This window comes from Corythoichthys intestinalis, chromosome 14 (genome assembly GCF_030265065.1).
Source record: "Corythoichthys intestinalis isolate RoL2023-P3 chromosome 14, ASM3026506v1, whole genome shotgun sequence".
NCBI classification, from domain to species: domain Eukaryota; kingdom Metazoa; phylum Chordata; class Actinopteri; order Syngnathiformes; family Syngnathidae; genus Corythoichthys; species Corythoichthys intestinalis.
This window is the reverse complement of record NC_080408.1, coordinates 4,010,710-4,031,402: the sequence shown is the minus strand read 5'-3', so window position 1 is coordinate 4,031,402 and position 20,693 is coordinate 4,010,710. Positions and strand designations below refer to the sequence as shown.

General features: G+C 39.0%; 1 protein-coding gene across 1 annotated transcript in view; it reads right to left on the bottom strand.

Moving 5' to 3' along the window:
• slco5a1b (solute carrier organic anion transporter family member 5A1b) overlaps window positions 1-18,558 on the bottom strand; it is a 102,920-nt gene extending 84,362 nt beyond the window's left edge. The window contains exons 1-11 of the mRNA XM_057857830.1: window positions 18,255-18,558; window positions 15,796-15,846; window positions 15,615-15,728; window positions 11,973-12,084; window positions 11,835-11,919; window positions 9,251-9,476; window positions 8,942-9,181; window positions 5,642-5,682; window positions 3,690-4,021; window positions 386-472; window positions 232-311 (exon numbers count right to left, since the gene is read on the bottom strand). Of these exons, the coding sequence (XP_057713813.1) occupies window positions 232-311; window positions 386-472; window positions 3,690-4,021; window positions 5,642-5,682; window positions 8,942-9,181; window positions 9,251-9,476; window positions 11,835-11,919; window positions 11,973-12,084; window positions 15,615-15,728; window positions 15,796-15,846; window positions 18,255-18,342 (1,456 nt within the window). The 5' untranslated portion in view covers window positions 18,343-18,558. The remainder of the gene's footprint in view (window positions 1-231; window positions 312-385; window positions 473-3,689; window positions 4,022-5,641; window positions 5,683-8,941; window positions 9,182-9,250; window positions 9,477-11,834; window positions 11,920-11,972; window positions 12,085-15,614; window positions 15,729-15,795; window positions 15,847-18,254) is intronic.
• Window positions 18,559-20,693: the final 2,135 nt, after the last annotated feature.

The following is a 20,693-nucleotide window of genomic DNA, read 5'->3' as shown; positions in this document are numbered from 1 at the left end:
TTTCCCACCTTCTGTCATTGTTTGCATACTATCCTTATTCAAATATGAAAAGCTATAAATGTTTGGGTGGTTTTAGTTAAAGCAGACCCTGTTTTTTTTCCATCTGTGTGAATTTGATGATTTCATGCAGAAATGTGAGAAATTCCAAAAGGTTCAGATACTTTTTCATACCACTGTATTTGATCATTGCAGCTATTTTCGCCCAAATCCAAATGTGAAAACAAAGCCTACCGGCCACTCGCACCACATCCGCCGTGGTAACATTTTGCCGGTTGGGGCTGACCTTGAAGGTGACTGCCGGGCCCACCACCCTGAAACGCCAAAAAAGACATTTACAATATTCCATTTTGCTTTGCTTTATCTAAAACAAAACAATTATACGTACGACAACTCGGCGATGTTGCTGATTTGGATTCTGGCCATGCCAGCCAATATCTCCATCAAGTGCAGACCTTGGTCCGTCTGAAGACCGCTGAGGAAAACGAGAGAGCGCACAATATTAGCATCGCGTCGAGGTTACAAATGGTTGCGTTTCAATACAAAACAGTCGAAAAGTGCACATTGCAAAAACACAGACAAGACTGAAAAAGCAGTTTCTGCTCTTGCACTCCTCTTTAAAAGAAACTGCTGTATTTTATGCAAAAACAACTGTTGTGTTTGATAGAATAATATATCTATATGCTGCCATAGCAGATTCGTGGCACATTAAGCCCCCAAACTTTTTAATTTGTCCGTTTTACCCTGAAAACCCCCGTTTACAGACGTCGCTCAACCACTTTTGTTTCAACCCAGCCATAAAACGAAGGTAATTACCGTACTGGCCCGAATATAAGACTGTGTTTTTTGCATTGAAATAAGATAAGAATTAAGAAATAAGAAATTCGTGGTCTAGACATTATACCCATTCACGACGCTAGATGGCGCCAGATATCATTGAAGCGATGTTCTGTCATGACTAAAGATGCACCGATACCGATACTAGTATCGGCAGGGGGCGCCGATCCGGCCCGAAATGGTGGTATCGGTATCGCCGAGTACCAACAAAGACGGCGCCGATACCATTTACCGGTCCTTTATTATAACATTTGACCACAGCCTTTTTCTCCTCCTGGCGCTCACTACACTCTGTCTCTGTGTTGTGTGATGACACGTGAACACCAAGCAGCTATCGCTATTGGCCTGCTCCAGACCAATGAGAGCGGGCCAATAGCTACTCCTGACCAATCAAAAGGGGGCTTTTTCATATGGATGAAAAACAAACCAGGAAATATGGCGGCGCCGCGGCGGTCGGGAAATATTTCCAAATAGAAATCTCGTCGATTAAAATCAATGGCTGCATGCAACATTTGCGGCCTGAAAGTTTGGAGATGTGGAAATAAATTGGCCAGTTTCAATACCTCGAACTTGATAAAACATTTGAAGACGAAACGTGAACGAACACAACGAGTTTGAGCCTGCAAGAGCAGGACTGCTATCCAGAGGAAGAAGGCTGCTGGACCGGAGCAACCATCTCTGGTCAGTTCACTTCGTCTACTTTACTTTTATTGTCTTTTACTGAAAGAAATGCCGCAGTAATTTGGGAAGTGTTTCCAAAGTATTGTTGTCACCTTTCAGAAATAGAAATAAGGGACTCCCACCTCCCGAAAAAAAGGAGAGACGGGGTGCTGTGGTCAATTATTATTACTTATAATTGTTAGCGTCCGCAAATGCGGAAACAAGGTTGAACCTCGAAGCAGACAACAAGCGGGGGATACATAAAAGGGTTTATTGATTGCAAACAAAAAATAACACGCGATCGCGGGACAGTAGAAATAACAAAAGGAGTCCGTGACAGCAGGTCGACGGACAAACTAAGACGATAGGCAGCGGTTACAAACGAGAGCAGCACATTAACAGAAAAACCCAACGCAGGGGCATAACAAGCAAATGTAGCGAGATTATTGTGCCAGATGTCAAATAGCGATCAGCAAGGCAAATATCTCGGCAGCCTTCTCCGAGATCCCCCGTGCTTAAATGCTGCGTTGACGAGCCTGCATTGGATTCAAGTGCCACGCCCCCACGACCAGCAACAAAACACAATCTAACCAGCAGCAGAATGTGACAACAATTTCATGAAAGTTGCACTGTTTGGACTTTGAGAGGTTTAAAAAAGTTTATTCAGTTCATTCAGAGTTTATTATTATGAATTTATTTTTACTTTCTTACTGTTGGGCTAGTATTATACATTTTTTATTAATTTCACAAATTTAGCACTATTTTGGCCTTTAAGAGCGGAAGGTTTATTCAACTATTGTCTACTAGGGTTTAGTGTACTTTTTCCTATTTTGCAAAGGTAAGCAACAGCCTGACAAAGCCTTGATAGCAATGATTTCACATCCAATTATGTAGCTCTTTGGAAAAAAAAGAAAAAAAAGAAAGAAAAAAAAAAAATATATATATATATATATAATCGGGGTGGTATCGGTATGGTATCGGCCGATACTGCACAGCCAGGTATCGGTATCGGGGCCAAAAAATGGTATCGGTGCAACACTAGTCATGACAGATTTCAGCTACTAGCCAGTTTGCATTATTTTATTGAAATGTTTTTCCGTATTCAGATTTGTTTCAAGACTACAGTTACAGCTAGATTTCACTTTGATGGTTAATGCATTTATTGCAATTTTGTTGTTTTATCGCAATAGATTGGTTTATTTACATTTCAAAAACCAGAAGCCATTCATTTACGAATGTGATTCCACTTTAGTTTACATATTTAAATGTTCAGATACTAAGATTTGAATGAGGCAAGATAACATGCTTTTTCTCTCAAATATGTTGTTATAATCATTTGTTTCGGATGTACTGGAATTATTTTCTGTATAAAAAATTAATTTTTTGTCTTGAAAAAGAGGGGGTCGTCTTATAATCAGGGCCGCCTTATATTCGGGCCAATACGGTAATTATTGTTGTTATAATTATTGTTCAAAATGTCGTTTTTAGCTTAGAATCATTAATTAATGTCTCATATTTCGCTTAAAAAAAATCGACTTAAAAAAAATTATTCACTCACATGTTTTAAACAAATTATGTCACAATGAAAAAAATGGCATCTGTAAAAAAGTCACGGATATCCACCTCATAACTATCGCTTAATTGTATTTTTTTCGTCACTGTCGCATTTTCCCCAATTTTAGATGATAAATAATTGATCCAAATGAAGAAAAATTGAAAAAAAAATGTTTAAAAGGGTAAATATATGAAAAGAAAATCTCGACCACTCCTTGACGTCTGCAATTTCTGCGTCGCGACCCTTGTTATATTACCATGTTTCACCCATTAAACCCCCCAAAAATTCAGCTGTGGCCATTCACAGCTGTGTTTTGACACTCAGTGATACATGCTACATGGAGTTTTTGGATCGAAACAAGGTAAGTACGCGATAATATTGTTAAAGTCATGGCGTCTTTAATTCTGCTCTCGCGTGCTCTCACCTCCAGATAGGGTTTTGCTATTTAAAAAACATTTTTCTTTTAAAAAAATGCCCTCCTGTTCAAATTTTTCTTTTCCCAGAAAATTGAGATTTTAATCTTTCCAATGATGTATCACACATGCATATAGGACAATTTTGAAATTTGGCCAAATTGGGGGTCTCAGAGCAGAACAAGTCACCTGAGTGTTTTCCGACACATATATTTTCTCGTACTCACTCAGTGTCTGTGATGACGTATCCGAAGACGTCGTCGCCGGCAGACTTCCCACCAGCTTTGACGTCCAGCTGGAGTTCCTGGGGCACCTTCTGACGCGTTGGCTGGTATTTGACAGCGGCAGGCGGGGGCGCCACCTCCCTCAGCCAGCCCGCCACCTCTGACACTTCCTCCACCGACTGCTCAGCGTCCTTCTTCTGCACCGACACGCTGCGGCTGTGGACGTTCTCCACGCCCGACCGTCGGCGAGGAGGAGACGTGGTAGTGGAGGGAGACCAAGAGGCTTTTTGGTCCAAGTAGTTTAACAGTTTGCTGAATACGTTTTCACCGCCGGCCTAATCATTAAAAAAAATTGAAACATTGAAAACATTCTATGAAAATTTTTAATTAAAAAAAAACGAAACATTCAAAGAGCATAACAGATCAGATTTAGTTATTGGGTAAAAAAATGAGTTGAAATTAAAATATATACACATATATATTTTGTAATTTAAAATATTTTCTTAAAAAATGAAATGGTAATATTTGTTTGCTTTTTTTTAATCACCCAAAATAACGGCAATTATAAAAATACTAATGATAAAATAAAAAAAGACTACAACAATTATTATTTCTATTCATTTTATTATTTATTTATGCTACATATGATACATATTTGTTTTGTTTGTTTTAAATTTAAAATATCTAAACAAAGACTGGAAAATTAAAAAAATAACTAAATTTAAAATATTAAAAAACACAATATTTGTTTTTTATTTTTATTGAAAAAATTAAAATTTTACCATTTATTTAAAAAAAAAAAAAGAAACTAAAATATAAAGTAGACTAGAACAATTAATATTTGTATTGATGTCATTATTTATATTACATTTAATACATATTTAATTTATTATAGTTTTAAAATAAAAAATGAAACAAAGACTGAAAATACATTTTTACATATGTATATTTAAAACATCTTTTAAATATTTTTGGTTAATTTTTTTAATGACAAAAATTAAAATTTGACATTTTATTTAAATTTTTTTTTTTTTTTTTAAAAAAGGAACTAAAATATAAAATAGACTAGTTAGTTTGAAATTTAAAAAAATCCAAACCAAGACTGGAAAATTAAAAAATGATAATAATAATAATCCATTTAAAACACAAAAAAAATCAATGTGTATTTGTTTATTTTTTAATTTAAAAAATTAAAATTTGACAATTTATAAAGGAAACAGAAACTAAAATATAAAAGACTAGAACAATTATTATTTGTATTTATTTTACTATTTATTTATAAATAATTTATTTATTTATTGAAACTAAGACTGGGAAATTGAAAAATAATATTAACAAATTAAAACAATCCAAAAAAAAATTTTTTTTGTTTGTTTATTTTTTTACTGGCAAAAATTAAAATTTGACATTTAAAAAAAAATAGAAACTAAATTATAAAATAGACTAGAACAATTATTATTTCTATTTTTTATTATTTATTTATTTTATATACATAATACTTTTTTTTTTTTTTTTTTTTAGTTTCATGCAAAAAAAATAATAAAGACTTGAAAACCAACTAAGAATCTCTTGAAAGTTAAAAACGTTAAAAACAATACAGTATTTTGGGGGGGTTATTTTATAATGAAAAAAATAAAAATATGACAGTAAAACTTAATCAGAAGAATAGGAATACATAAAAACAAAATAATAAATTAATAATTAATAAATACATTAATTAATCAAATTTAATCAGAAGAATAAGAATAAAACAAGAAAATGTAATGTTAAGAAGCTAAAAAAATAAGACTGGACAATTTTTAACCAAACAATTGACTAGTTGTTACAGTATAACAGTGTAAAAGTTAACAGTAGTTGACTCATTTGATCCTTGATTGATTGTGGATTCGACGATTCACAAAATTGATTCAACAAATAATATTCACAAATTTTAAGGAAGATCGTTAACGGCATACCTTGTCCTTCACGTTGTCCTCGCTACTCGTTGACTGGACTCCTGTTGGCAGAAAAACTTTTTTTCAAATTTGCACGCGCTTGTCAAGATTTCCAACCAACGAAACACAAAAAATGTATATTTTCGAGACTACCGTATTGGCCCAAATATAAGACGGCCCTGATAATAAGACGACCCCCTCTTTTTCAAGACTCAAATTTGAAAAAAGACTTTTTGAACACCAAATTAATTTTTATACAGAAAATAATTACAGTACATCTGAAACAAATGATTATAATAATACATTTTAGAGAAAAAGCATGTTATTTTGCCTCATTCAAATCTTAATATCTGAACATTTAAATATGTAAACTAAAGTGCAATCCCATTTGTAAATGAATGGCTTCTGGTTTTTTAAATGTAAATATAGGGCTGTCAAAATTATCGCGTTAACAGGCGGTAATTAATTATTTTTTATTAATCATGTTAAAATATTTGACGCATTTAACGCACATGCCACGCTCAAACAGATTAAAATGACAGCACAGTGTCATATCCACTTGTTACTTGTGTTTTTTGGTGTTTTGTTGCCCTCTGCTGGCGCTTGGGTGTGACTGATTTTTTGGGTTTCAGCACCATGAGCATTGTCTAATTATAGACATCAACAATGGCGAGCTACTAGTTTATTTTTTGTTTGAAAATTTTACAAATTTTATTAAAACGAAAACCTTAAGAGGGACTTTAATCTAAAATTAGTGTAACTTGTACTAACATTTATCTTTTAAGAACTACAAGTCTTTCTATCCATGGATCGCTTTAACAGAATGTTAATGCCATCTTGTTGATTTATTGTTATAATAAGCAAATACAGTACTTACAGTGGGGAGAACAAGTATTTGACACACACACACTGCCGATTATGCTGGTTTTCCCGCTTGCAAAGCATGAAGAGGTCTGTAATTTGTATCATAAGTTCTCTTCAACTGTGAGGGACGGAATCTAATACAAAAAACTAGAAAATCACGTTGTATGAGTTTTAAATAATAAATTTGCATTTAATAGCATGAAATAAGTATTTTATATATCACAAAAATCGAACTTAATATTTGGTACAGAAACCTTTGTGTGCTATTACAGATACCAAATTTTTCCTGTAGTCCTTGACAAGGTTTGCTCACACTGCAGCAGGGATTTTGGCCCAGTCCTCCATGCAGATCTTCTCCAGAGCTTTCAGGTTTCGGGGCTGCTGCCGGGTAACACGGACTTTCAGCTCCCTCCATAGATTTTCTATCGGGTTCAGATCTGGTGACTGGCTAGGCCACTCCAGGACCTTAAAATGCTTCTTACGGAGCCACTCTTCAGTTGCCTTGGCTGTGTGCTTTGGGTCGTTGTCATGCCGGAAGACCCAGCCACAACCCATCTTCAGGGTTCTCACTGAAGGAAGGAGGTTGTCAGCCAAGATCTGGCGATACATAGCCCCATCCAGCCTCCCCTCAATACGGTGCAGTCGTCCTGTACCCTTGGCAGAGAAGCAGCCCCAAAAAAATGATGTTTCCTCCTCCATGTTTCACGGTTGGGATGGTGTTCTTGGGGTTGTTCTCATCCTTCTTTTTCCTCCAAACACGAGCCGAGTTTAGACCAAATAGTTCAATTTTGGTCTCATCCGACCACATGACCTTCTCCCATTGCTCCTCTGGATCATCCAGATGGTCAGTGGCAAACTTCAGACGTGTCTGGACATGCACTGGCTTCAGCAGCGGGACCTTGTAGGATTTTAATCCATGACGGCGTAATGTGTTTCCGATGGTTTTCTCCGAGACTGTGGTTCCAGCTCTCTTCAGGTCATTGACCGGGTCCTGCCGTGTAGTTCTGGGCTGATCCCTCACCTTCCTCATGATCAGTGATGCCCCACGAGGTGAGATCCTGCATGGAGCCCCAGAACGAGGCAGATTGACCGTCAACTTCAACTTCTTCCATTTTCCAATAATCGCTCCAACAGTTGTTACCTTCTCACCAAGCTGCTAGCTTATTTTCCTGTAGCACATCCCAGCTTTGTGCAGGTCTATTATTTTATCCCTGATGTCCTTACACAGCTCTTTGGTCTTGGCCATTGTGGAGAGGTTGGAGTTTGTTTGTTTGAGCATGTTAACAGGTGTCTTTTATACAGGTAACAAGTTCAAACAGGTGCAGTTACTTCCGGTAATGAGTGGAGAACAGGAGAGGTTCTTAAAAAAGAACTAAGAGCAGAAATATTTACTAGTTGTTAATGTATCAAATACTTATTTCATGCAGTTAAATACAAATTTATTATTTAAAAATGATACAATGTGATTTTCTGGATTTTTGTATTAGATTCCGTGCCTCACAGCTGAAGAGAACTTATGATACAAATTACAGACCTCTACATGGCTTGCAAGTGGGAAAACCAGCAAAATCGGCAGCGTATCAAATACTTGTTCTCCCCACTGTATGTACAGTATGTTGAATGTATATATCCGTCTTGTGTCTTATCTTTTCATTCCAACAATAATTTACAGAAAAATATGGCATATTTTATAGTTGGTTTGAATTGCGAATAATTACGATTAATTAATTTTTAAGCTGTGATTAACTCGATTAAAAAAATTCGTTTGACAGCCCTAAAATAAACCAATCTATTGTGATAAAACAACAAAATTACAATAACCGCATTTACCATAAGGGGTTCGCTTTGGCCTGGGGAGTCAAGTTCAGCATTCGCTTCAATGATATCTGGCGCCATCTAGCGTCGTGAATGGGTATAATGTCTAGACCCCAAATATAAGACGACTACCACTTTGATGTTCCCCTTTAAATTCAATCATCGGAAAGTCAATTACATGTGATGACATTTTTCTGATGCCATTCTTATGTTGAGGCGGCAAAGGGAGAAAAATGGATAAGAAGTAATCAGTAAAGTAACTAGATAACTTTTTTGAGGTGTAATCAGTAATCAGTAATTAAATTACTATTTCAAGTAATCTGTGACAACACTGTCAATAAGTAACCCGGAAGTGCCCTAAAATCAACAGGAAATGATCCCAAATGTACAGGAAGTTACCTTAAAGTACCATAAAATGACTTGCAAATGCCTCAAAAGATTAACAGGACGGAATTGACTCAAAATCAAAAGGAAATGATCCAAAATGTATAGGAAGTGGCCCAAAAATCAACAGGAAGTGACATAAATGTGACCCAAATTAACACAAAGTGGCCCAAAAGTGACTTAAAATCAACACGAAGTGACCAATCATCAGTAAGTGACCTAGAAATGCCCTAAAATGTCTAATATGAGTGGCGGCACCTTCAGGCGTATCGGAAGAGCTCGTCCTCGTGGCGGAAGCTCGCTCCGCATCTCCGTCCTCCTTCCTTTCTCCTCCCTCGACTTCAGAGTCTCTAGGTCGAACCCGTTCCCGGTCCTTGTCAACCACTTGAAGGGCGTCCACGATGAAGTCGGACAGCTGGTCCACGTCGTGAGGCGTCAGGTTGTCCACGTCCAGGTGCTGCCTGCCCATGTTCCTCAACACGTTCTGGATGAACTTTTCTGATTGAGGCGAAAACAAGCAAACAAATCGGACATCATCGCACGTCATCGGGCACACCCGGAACTTACCGTCCACCGACGTGAGAGGTTGCTTAGCGGAAGCGTCGGGTCCGAACCGGGAGTTCCCGAGACGGGTCGAGGCGCCGGGCTGTGTTGAGAGGAGGAGTGTCAGGAAACTCAACAGCACTTGGAGCTCATTCGCCGACGGCTTTTGCCGGGCTTTGAAGGACGGAGACGTCTTAGAGATCGGGAGTTCCGGCACGGAGCTGTAGAGGTCCGACTGGACTCCGCCGCTCTGGAACGAACACAATCAAAAATCATTGTTGATCGTCTTGCCAAGTCTCTCATTAATAGACACGCACCCATCATTCACTCGCAATTACAACATCACTCCAAGTTTAAATGAATTGGGTGTCCAAAATTTGCCAAAAGCGTACCGTACCCATTCATACCTAATGGCCGTATTCACCATTCATTTCAATAACACAAAAACTTGACCCAATATGTGCAGGAAGTGAACCTAAAATGCCTCCCAAATATACTGGACGTGACCCCGAAATCCCACCATATCAACAGGAAGTGATCCAATCTGAACAGAAAGTGAAATCGAATTGCCCCTTAAACAGCAGGAAGTGACCCAACATCTACAGGAAGTCCGATATGCCTCAAAATCAACAGGAAGTGACCCAATATATACAGGAAGGGAACCTGAAATGCCCCAAAACCACAGGAAGTGACTCCCCCAAAGTCCCCCAAGTCAACAGGACGTGACCCCAAAATCTCCCCACATCAACAGGAAGTGACCCAACATGAACAGGAAATGACCCAAATCTGTATGTGGCCCTGAAAAGTCCTAAAATCAACAGGAAATGACTTGATATCTACTGGGAGTGACCCCGGAAGGCCTCATAATAAACAGGAAGTGACCTGATATCAACATGAAGTGACCCAACATGAACAGGAAGTGAACCTGAAATGCCTCGAAACAACAGGAAGTGACCCAATCTGTATGTGTCCCTGAAAAGTCCCAAAATCAACAGGAAGTGACCTGATATCTACTGAGAGTGAACCCGGAAGGCCTCATAATCAACAGGAAGTGACCTGATATCAACAGGAAGTAACCCAACATGAACAGGAAGTGAACCCGAAATGCCCCAAAATCAACAGAAAGAGACCCAATATAAATAGGAAGTGTCCCAAAAAGCCCCAAATCAATAGGGAGTGACCCAATGTGAATAGGAAGTGAACCCAAAAGGCCTCAAAATAAACAGGAAGTGACGCAATATGAACGGGAAGTGAACCCCAAACCCCAAAATCAACAGCATGTGATCCAATAGTAACAAAAAGTCAACCTGCAATCCCCCAAAATCAACAGGAGGTGACCTGATATCTGCTGGGAGTGACCCCAGAAGGCATCATAATCAACAGGAAGAGACCTAAGTGAACCCGAAATGCCCCAAAATCAACAGGAAGTGACTCAATCTGTATGTCTCCTTGAAAAGTCCCAAAATCAACAGGAAGTGACCTGATATCTACTGGGAGTGAACCCGGAAGGCCTCATAATCAACAGGAAGTGACCTGATATCAACAGGAAGTTACCTGACATGAACAAGAAATGAACCCGAAATGCCCCAAAATCAACAGGAAGTGACCCAATCTGTATGTGTCCCAGAAAAGTCCCAAAATCAACAGGAAGTGACCTGATATCTACTGGGAGTGAACACGTAAGGCCTGATAACCAACAGGAAGTGACCTGATATCAACAGGAAGCGACCCAACATGAACAGGAAGTGAACCCGAAATGCCTCAAAATCAACAGCAAGTGACCTAATCTGTAAGTGTCCCTAAAATGCCCCAAAATCAACAGGAAGTGACCTGATATCTACTGGGAGTGAACCCGGAAGGCCTGATAATCAACAGGAAGTGACCTGATATCAACAGGAAGTGACCCAACATGAACAGGAAGTGAACCTGAAATGCCTCGAAACAACAGGAAGTGACCCAATCTGTATGTGTCCCTGAAAAGCCCCAAAATCAACAGGAAGTGACCTGATATCTACTGTAGGTGACCCCAGAAGGCTTCATAATCAACAGGAAGTGACCCAACATAAACAGGAAGTGAACCTGCAATGCCTCAAAACAACAGCAAGTGACCCAATCTGTATGTGTCCCTGAAAAGTCCCAAAATCAACAGGAAGTGACCTGATATCTACTGGGAGTGAATCCGGAAGGCCTCATAATCAACAAGAAGTGACCTGATAGCAACAGGAAGTTACCCAACATGAACAGGAAGTGAACCCCAAATGCCTCAAAATCAACAGGAAGTGACGCAATATGTAAGTGTCCCTGAAAAGTCCCAAAATCAACAGGAAGTGACCCAACATGATCAGGTGAACCCGAAATGCATCAACAGGAAGTGACCTAATCTTTAAGTGTTCCTGAAATGCCTCCAAAATCAACAGGAAGTGACCTGATATCTACTGGGAGTGACCCCGGAAGGCTTCATAATCAACAGGAAGTGTACTGATATCAACAGGAAGTGAACCCCAAGGGGTTTTCCTGCCAAAGCAAAGCTACCATTGCATTTGATATCATGTTTCAATTATAGCCAATCAAAATGTGAAAATACCATATAAAGTTAGTACTTAGTTACCTTGCTGCCCTTTGGGAGAAGTCCGACACGTCGGAGATACGCCTGCAGGTTCCTGTTAAGCTCCGCCTCCACCGGATCCGCCGGCCTGCCAAAGCGCTCGGTTTAATCGCCGCTTTCTCATCATCCCTAATGTCTCACCTGGCGCGCGTGCCTGCAGCGGCGTTTGACGGCGGCCGCTGAGGAATCCTCCCGACTTTGGAAAGTTCTTTGGCCAGAATGTGCTGGGTGGTGTCGTCTTCCCACGTCAAACCTGCGGACATACGTGCAAAATATAAGACTTTCACCAAGTTGGTCTGACATGATATGCTTCCCTCATGTCTCCTCATATGGAAGAAAGTGTGACTTGATATAAACAGGAAGTGAACTAATATAAACAGGAAGTGACCCAATATGTATAGAAAGTGACCCCGAAATGTCCCCAAATCAACAGGATGTAACCTATTATCAACAGGAAGTAAACCAATATAAACAGGAAGTGACCCAATAGTTATAGGAAGTGCCCCCAAATCAACAGGAAGTGGCTTGATATCAACATGAGGTGAACCAATACAAACAGGAAGTGACCCAATATGTATAGGAAGTGACCCCCAAATTCCTCCAAATCAACAGGAAGTGACCCAATATCAACAGTAAGTCAACTCCAAATGACGTGGAGTGACCCCGAAATGCCCCCAAACCAATAAGAAGTGACCCTGAAATGCCCACAAATCATGAGGAAGTGACCCCAAAATGCCCCCTAATCAACAGGAAGTGACCTGATACCAGCAGGAAGTGAGTTAAATGCCCCCAGATCAACAGGAAGTGACCCAATATCAACAGGAAGTGACCCTGAAATGCCCACAAATCAACAGGAAGTTATCTGATATCAACAGGAAGCCAACCAATCTCCAAATGACGTGGAGTGACCCCGAAATGCCCCAAACCAAGAAGAAGTGACCCTGAAATACCCACAAATTAAGAGGAAGTGACCCCAAAATGCCCCCAATCAATAGGAAGTGACCTGATACCAGCAGGAAGTGACACTTAAATGCCCCCAGATCAACAGGAAGTGAACCCATATAAACAGGAAGTGACTCTGAAACACCCCCAAATCAAAAGCAAGTGACCCCGAACTGCCCCCAAATCAACAGGAAGTGACTTGTTATGAATAGGAAGTGACCCCCAATTCCGCCAAATCAACAGGAAGATGATCCTAACACCCCAAAATCAACAGGAAGTGAGCAAATAACAACAGAAAGTGACTCCAAAATGCCCTCAGATCAAAAGTGACCCAATATGAACAGGAAAAGCCCCCCAAATGCCCCAAAATCAACAGGAAGTGACCTGATATCAACAGGAAGTGACCCCGAAATGCCCCAAAATCAACAGGAAGTGAACTGATATCAACAGGAAGTGACCCTGAAACACCCCCAAATCAACAGGAAGTAACATGGTATTAACAGGAAGTGATCTGATATCAACAGGAAGTCAACCAATGTCAACAGGAAATAACCTCAAAATGCCCCCATCTCAACAGGAAGTGACCTGATATCAACAGGAAGTGACACTTAAACGCCCACAAATTAACAGGAAGTGACCCAAAATCAACAGGAAGGGACCCTGACACGCCCCCAAATCAACAGGAAGTGACCCTGAAACACCCCAAAATCAGCAGGAAGTAAACCAATATCAACAGGAAGTGACCTCCAAATGCCCCAATCAACAGGAAGCGTCCCCAAAATGCCCTAAATCAACAGGAAGTGACCCGATATCAACAGGAAGTGACCCTGAACCCCCCCCAAATCAACAAGAAGTGACCTGGTATTAACAGGAAGTGATCTGATACCAACAGGAAGTCAACCAATGTCAACAGGAAATAACCCCAAAATGCCCCCATCTCAACAGGAAGTGACCTGATATCAACAGGAAGTGACACTTACACGCCCACAAATTAACAGGAAGTGACCCGAAATCAACAGGAAGTGATCCTAACACCCCAAAATCAACAGGAAGTGAGCAAATAACAACAGGAAGTGACTCCAAAATGCCCTCAGATCAAAAGTGACCCAATATGAACAGGAAAAGCCCCCAAAATGCCCCAAAATCAAAAGGAAGTTACCCCGAAATGCCCCCAAATCAACAGGAAGTGACCTGATATCAACAGGAAGTGACCCCAAAATCAACAGGAAGTGAACCTGAAACACCCCCAAATCAACAGGAAGTAACATGGTATTAACAGGAAGTGATCTGATATCAACAGGAAGTCAACCAATGTCAACAGGAAATAACCTCAAAATGCCCCCATCTCAACAGGAAGTGACCTAATATCAACAGGAAGTGACACTTAAACGCCCACAAATTAACAGGAAGTGACCTAAAATCAACAGGAAGGGACCCTGACACGCCCCCAAATCAACAGGAAGTGACCCTGAAACACCCCAAAATCAGCAGGAAGTAAACCAATATCAACAGGAAGTGACCTCCAAATGCCCACAAATCAACAGGAAGTGACCCCGAACTGCCCCCAAATCAACAGGAAGTGACTTGTTATGAAGAGGAAGTGACCCCCAAATTCCTCCAAATCAACAGGAAGTGACCTGGTATTAACAGGAAGTGATCTGATATCAACAGGAAGTCAACCAATGTCAACAGGAAATAACCCCAAAATGCCCCCATCTCAACAAGAAGTGACCTGATATCAACAGGAAGTGACACTTAAACGCCCACAAATTAACAGGAAGTGACCCGAAATCAACAGGAAGGGACCCTGACACGCCCCCAAATCAACAGGAAGTGACCCTGAAACACCCCGAAATCAGCAGGAAGTAAACCAATAGCAACAGGAAGTGACCCCCAAACGCCCCAAAATCAACAGGAAGTAAACCGATATAAATAGGAAGTGACCCATAAATGCCCCAATCAACAGGAAGTGACGACGAACAGCCCTTAAATCAACAGGAAGTGACTTTCTATCAACAGGAAGTGACCCTGAAACACCCCCAAATCAACAGGACGTGATATATCAACCGGGAATCACAAATGTCAATAGGAAGTGACCCGAAAATGCCCCCAAATCAACAGGAAGTGACCTGATATTAACCGGAAGTGACCCAGAAATGCCCCCAAAACAACAGGAAGTGACCCGACACCAACAAGTGACCCCGAAATGCCCCCAAATCAACAGGAAGTGACCCGATATCAACAGGAAGTGACCCTGAAACGCCCCCAAGCCAACAGGAAGTGACCTAATAATAACCAGAAGTGACCCAGAAACGCCCCCAAATCAACAGGAACTGACCCAATACCAACAAGTGACCCCGAAATGCCCCCAAATCGACAGGAAGTTACCTGTTCTCAACAGGAAGTGACATTTTAGTTGCCATGCTATTGTTATTTAAATTTTAAAATATTATTTATACATAAACATTTAGACTATATTTATTATAACGCACTGTACATTTGTTTGCATTATCAAACAACACAAAAGATACTTGTGAGTTGCAGCTCTCATGTTTGTCCGCTTGGGGTCACCATCCTCACATTCTACACTGTAGTATCTGTGAGTGGCTTGATAGAGAGCACAATATTGCTTTTTTCTAATTCATTCATTGGCCACCATTGACGGCAATAAGCGTCCAGCCCATTTGAACTGGGAGGACTGTCGCTGCCAGACCTCCCAGTTCAAATGAATTGGACGTCTACAAGTGATAAACTCATTGAAAGAGTTTTATTTACATTTTAAAGAGCCACACGATTGGACGTGTAGCACTACTTAGAAGCAATATTTCCGTGCGTGTTTACCTTTGGCGGCCATCTTGTCCAGCAACAATCTAAAGTGTTGCACGACTGGCAGAGTTACGTCGTACAAATAAGCATCCTCGACAGGGATGGAGTGGCACCTCCCGAACATCCCGTCTGCAAACGGACAAAAGTATTTAGACATTCCATCCCGAAGGGCTAAATTAGAAAGAAAGCGTCTTACCATTGACGCACAGCTCCAGCGGTGTACAAAGATCTCGCTCAAACAGACAACCTGAAATACCCACGAGAGTGAGATTAATCACAATTGAAAAGTAGTATTTAGCACACTTTTATTTTAAATGTACCGTCATATCAATAAAATATTAATCTAGCCTAACTCAGACATAGATAATAAACAGTGTGAATATACGAGTTAACTCGGAGTTAACTCGCTTAGCCTTGATTTCTGTTTATTTTTGTAAAATTTTCTTATGAACCAATAAAAAAAATTAATTATTGAAATGGATTAGACGTCTACTTGTGACTAACATGCTACCATTTAATGCACAGTTTAAATAGTTAACTATGTTAATATGTAAATTAACTCAGTTAACTCGCACAGCCTTAATTGTTGCTCATTTTTGTCAAATTTTCTTGTGGGGGAAAAAAAATTAATTCTTCTAATGGATTGGGCATCTACACGTCTACTTGTGACAAACAAGCGACCATTCAATGCGCAGATAAAATAATTAACTGTGTTAATATGTAAATTAACTCTGAGTTAACTCGCCCAGCCTTAATTGTTGTTCATTTTTAGAACATTTTCTTATCAACAACAACAACAAAAAAACGAATTCTTCAAGTGGATTGGATGTCTACTTATGACAAACTAGCGACCATTCAATGCACAGTTAAAATAATTAACTGTGTTAATATGTAACTCTGAGTTAACTCTTCCAGCCTTATTTTTTGTTTATTTTTGTCAAATGTTCTTATGAACAATAAAAAAAAGTGAATTATTCAAATGGCTATGACATCAATTTGTGACTAACTGGCGACCATTCAATGCGCAGTTAAAATAACTGTGTTATTATGTAAGTTAACTCTGAGTTAACTCGTCCAGCCTTAATTTTTGTTTTATTTTTGTAAAATGTTCTTATGAAAAGAAAATATATATTATTATTCAAATGGACTGTACGTCTACTTGCGATAAACTAGCGACCATTTAATGCGCAGTTAAAATAATTAACTGAGGTAATACATAACTTAACTCTGAGTTAACTCACCTCGCCTTATTTTTTGTTGATTTTTGTCAAATTTTCTGATGGACAAAAATTATTCAGATGGATTGGACATCTACTTGTGATAAACTAGCGACCATTCAATGCGCAGTTAAAATAACTGTGTTATTATGTAAGTTAACTCTGAGTTAACTTGTCCAGCCTTAATTTCTGTTCATTTTGGTAAAATTTTCTTATGAAAAAAAAAAAACTATTATTAATATTCAAATGGACTGGACATCTACTTGTGACAAACTAGCGGCTATTCAATGCACAGTTAAAATAATTATGTGCTAATCTGTGAGTTAACTCCGAGTTAACTCGACCAGCCTTAATTTTTCATTTTTGTAAATTTTTCTTTCGAACACAAACAAATATATGAATAATTCAAATGGATTGGATGTCTACTTGTGACAAACTAGCAACCATTCAATATGCAGTTAAAACCATTAACTGTGTTAATATGCAAATTAACTCTGAGTTAACTCGCCCACCATTAAAAACTTTGGCAACATTTTACATGGATGTGCTAGCGGAGAATTTAATTTGCTGCAATACGAACGCCCACTTAAAAACACTAATCAAGCCAAGCATGCTTTTTAGCCCCGCCCTTCTCCCAAGCTCCGCCCCTAAACTCATCATCACCAATTAGCAAGTAGGAGTGTTCAACTTTCCTAGAGCAAGTGAAGGCAGCATTAACACAGGTGGGATTTTGACTGGGAAAGTCAAAATGGATTAGACGTCTATCGCCATCAATGGCACTGATACATGATCATGTAATTAAAAAATATAATAATTTTTTTTTGTTTTTTTTTTTTGAATGTGTATATAGGACTGTGAGATTTATGTTTGAATAGAGCACATGATGTTGTCTTGCTAGCTTTGAGACTACTTTTTGACAAATTGCATAATTTTGTTCTGTTAGAATGTTAAACGTTTGCATCTATAGATTAAATACATACATTTATTAATTAATGTTCATATTTTCATAATGATTTTGAATCTAAAACGTGTACATTGCGATTGAATCCAAATGTTTGTGCTGAATAGTCTTGCTAGCTAAATTGCTAAATGCCGTAATTGCAATTTATTGCATAAATTCACGAATTTAAGACGTAAAACGTGTATTTATTTATTATTATGATTTTACTTGTCAAATATGATCGTTTAAAAATAGCTCCGAGTGACGCACGACGGCCTGGCGTGGTTGTTTACTGAAATGAAGACTAATTAAAGACTCATTTGTTGCAATGGATGAACATCTCGCCCTAGTGTTGTTTATTTTCATCATTTTTGTGTTTTCTTTTGTATGTTGATCGATTGGTCGTGCGCGCATCCCAACCAACATCAGTCACAAAATGGACCCCAGAGAACCACACCGACAGCCTGTAGTGGTTCCGAATGAGCCGAACCGACTCACCGAAGCGCCTGTCAGCCGAGGCGGGGGAGGAGGTCCGCAGGAGGAGGATAAGGAGGAGGTGAAGGAAGGAGGAGGAGAGCGGCAGCATGTCTATTCCGCGTTTAGTCTAGTCGGTGCGTTAAAAGGCCATTTTTTCCCCACGGGGTATGGTCGCTCCTGTGGCCGGCTCGGGAGGCACCTACGCGGCTTGAGGAGCAAGAGAGGAGTCGGTGGGAAGTACGGATGGAGAGATGGAGGGAGGCGGGCACGCTACTTGGTAGGGCGTTTTTATTCCTCTTCCTCCTGCTGTTTGATGTCGCCACAAAGCGCGCGGATGTATTCACGCGCAGCGTATCCGGCGCTGGGCTTCAAAATAAAAGCATGGCAAGAAAACAGGAAATACCTTTTTTTTAATGTAATGATTTTCAATTTATTTTAATTTTTAACCAAAAAAAATACTTAAAAAATATATTATTTTCTCTGAAGCTCCTACAGGGATATCGACAGAAATAAAATTAATTTAACCCAATTTTTTTTTTCTAGATCGCACCAGAAACTATCTGGTAAACATTAGCATTATATATCATTTAAGCGCGCAGACTTTTGTGATGCAAGTTAGTCAATTGTTACATTGTTGCAACTGGCTAACTTGCCAAGCAAAAGTCCGCTAGCTTACATGCTTATCTAGCGTTTTTGTAGCATTGTTGTATATATTGGCATTATATAGCATTCAAGCTAGTGAACTTTTGCTATGCAAGTTAGCCAATTGTGGTAAGCATTAGCATTATCTAGCATAGTCATTAGCATTATGTAGCATGACGGCTTTTGCTATGCAAGTTAGCCAATTGCAACAATGTAACAATTGGCTAACTTGCATAGCAAAAGTCTGCTCGCTTAAATGCTAGATAATGCTAATGCTTACAACAATTTGCTTACTTGCATTGCCAAAGTACGCTAGCTTAAATGCTATATAATGCTAATATTTACAACAATTGGCTAACTTGCCAAACAAAGTCCACTAGCCTAATTGCTATATAATGCTAATGTTTACAGGAATTGGCTAACTTGCATAGCAGAAGTCCACAAGCTTGAATGCTATATAATGCTAATATATACAACAGTTGGCTAACTTGCCAAGAAAAAGTCCGCTAGGTTACATGCTATATAATGCAAAAGGTTGCAACAATTGGCTAACTTGGATTGTAAAAATCCGCTAGCCTACCTGCTATATAATGCTAATGTTTACAGCAATTGGCTAACTTGCATAGCAAAAGTCCGCTAGCTTAAATGCTATATAATGCTAATGGTCATAACAATTGGTGAACTTGCATTGCAAATGTCCACTAGCCTAATTGCTATATAATGCTAATGTTTACAGCGATTGGCTAACTTGCATAGCAAAAGTCCACTAGCTTGAATGCTTATATAATGCCAATATATACAACAATTGGCTAACTTGCCAAGCAAAAGTCCGCTAGCTTACATGCTATATAATGCTAATGTTTACAACAATTAGCTAACTTGCATAGCAAAAATCCGCTAGCCTAAATGCTATGTCATGCTAATTTTTTTACAACAATTGTCTAACTTACTGAGCAAAACTTCGCTAGCTTACATGCTATATAATGCTAATGGTTGCAACAATTGGCTAACTTGCATTGCAAAAATCCGCTAGCCAACTTGCTATGTAATGCTAATGGTTACAACAATTGGTGAACTTGCATTGCAAATGTCCGCTATCCTAAATGATATATAATGCTATTGTTTACAACAGTTGGCTAACTTGCATAGCAAGTCCACTCGGTTAAATGCTATGTAATGCTAATATTTACAACAATTGGCTAACTTGTATAGCAAAAGCCCGCTAGTTTAAATGCTAATGGTTACAAAAATTGGCTAACTTGCATAGCAAAAAGTCCACTAGTTTCATTCCTGTATAATACTAATGTTAACAGATAATGTGACAAAATGACAAAAGTTCGCTAGCTTAAATGCTATAATGCTAATGCTTACAACAATTGGCTAACTTGCATTGCCAAAGTACGCTAGCTTAAATGCTATATAATGCTAATATTTACAACATTTGGCTAATTTGCCGAGCAAAAGTCCGCTAGCTTACATGCTACGGTATATAATGCTAATGGTTACAACAATTGACTAACTTGCATTGCAAAAGTCCGCTAGCCTAATTGCTATAAAATGGTAATGTTTACAGCAATTGGCTAACTTCATAGCAAAAGTCCACTAGCTTGAATGCTATATAACGCTAATATATACAACAATTGGCTAACTTGCCAAGCAAAAGTCCGCTTGCTTAAATGCTACATAATGCTAATATTTACAATAATTGGCTGACTTCCGGAATAAAAGTCTGCTAGCTTAAAAGCTAAATAATGCTAAAGTTTACAACAACTTGCCAAGCAAAAGTGATAAATAAAAGTCAACAATGAAGAAAAATGA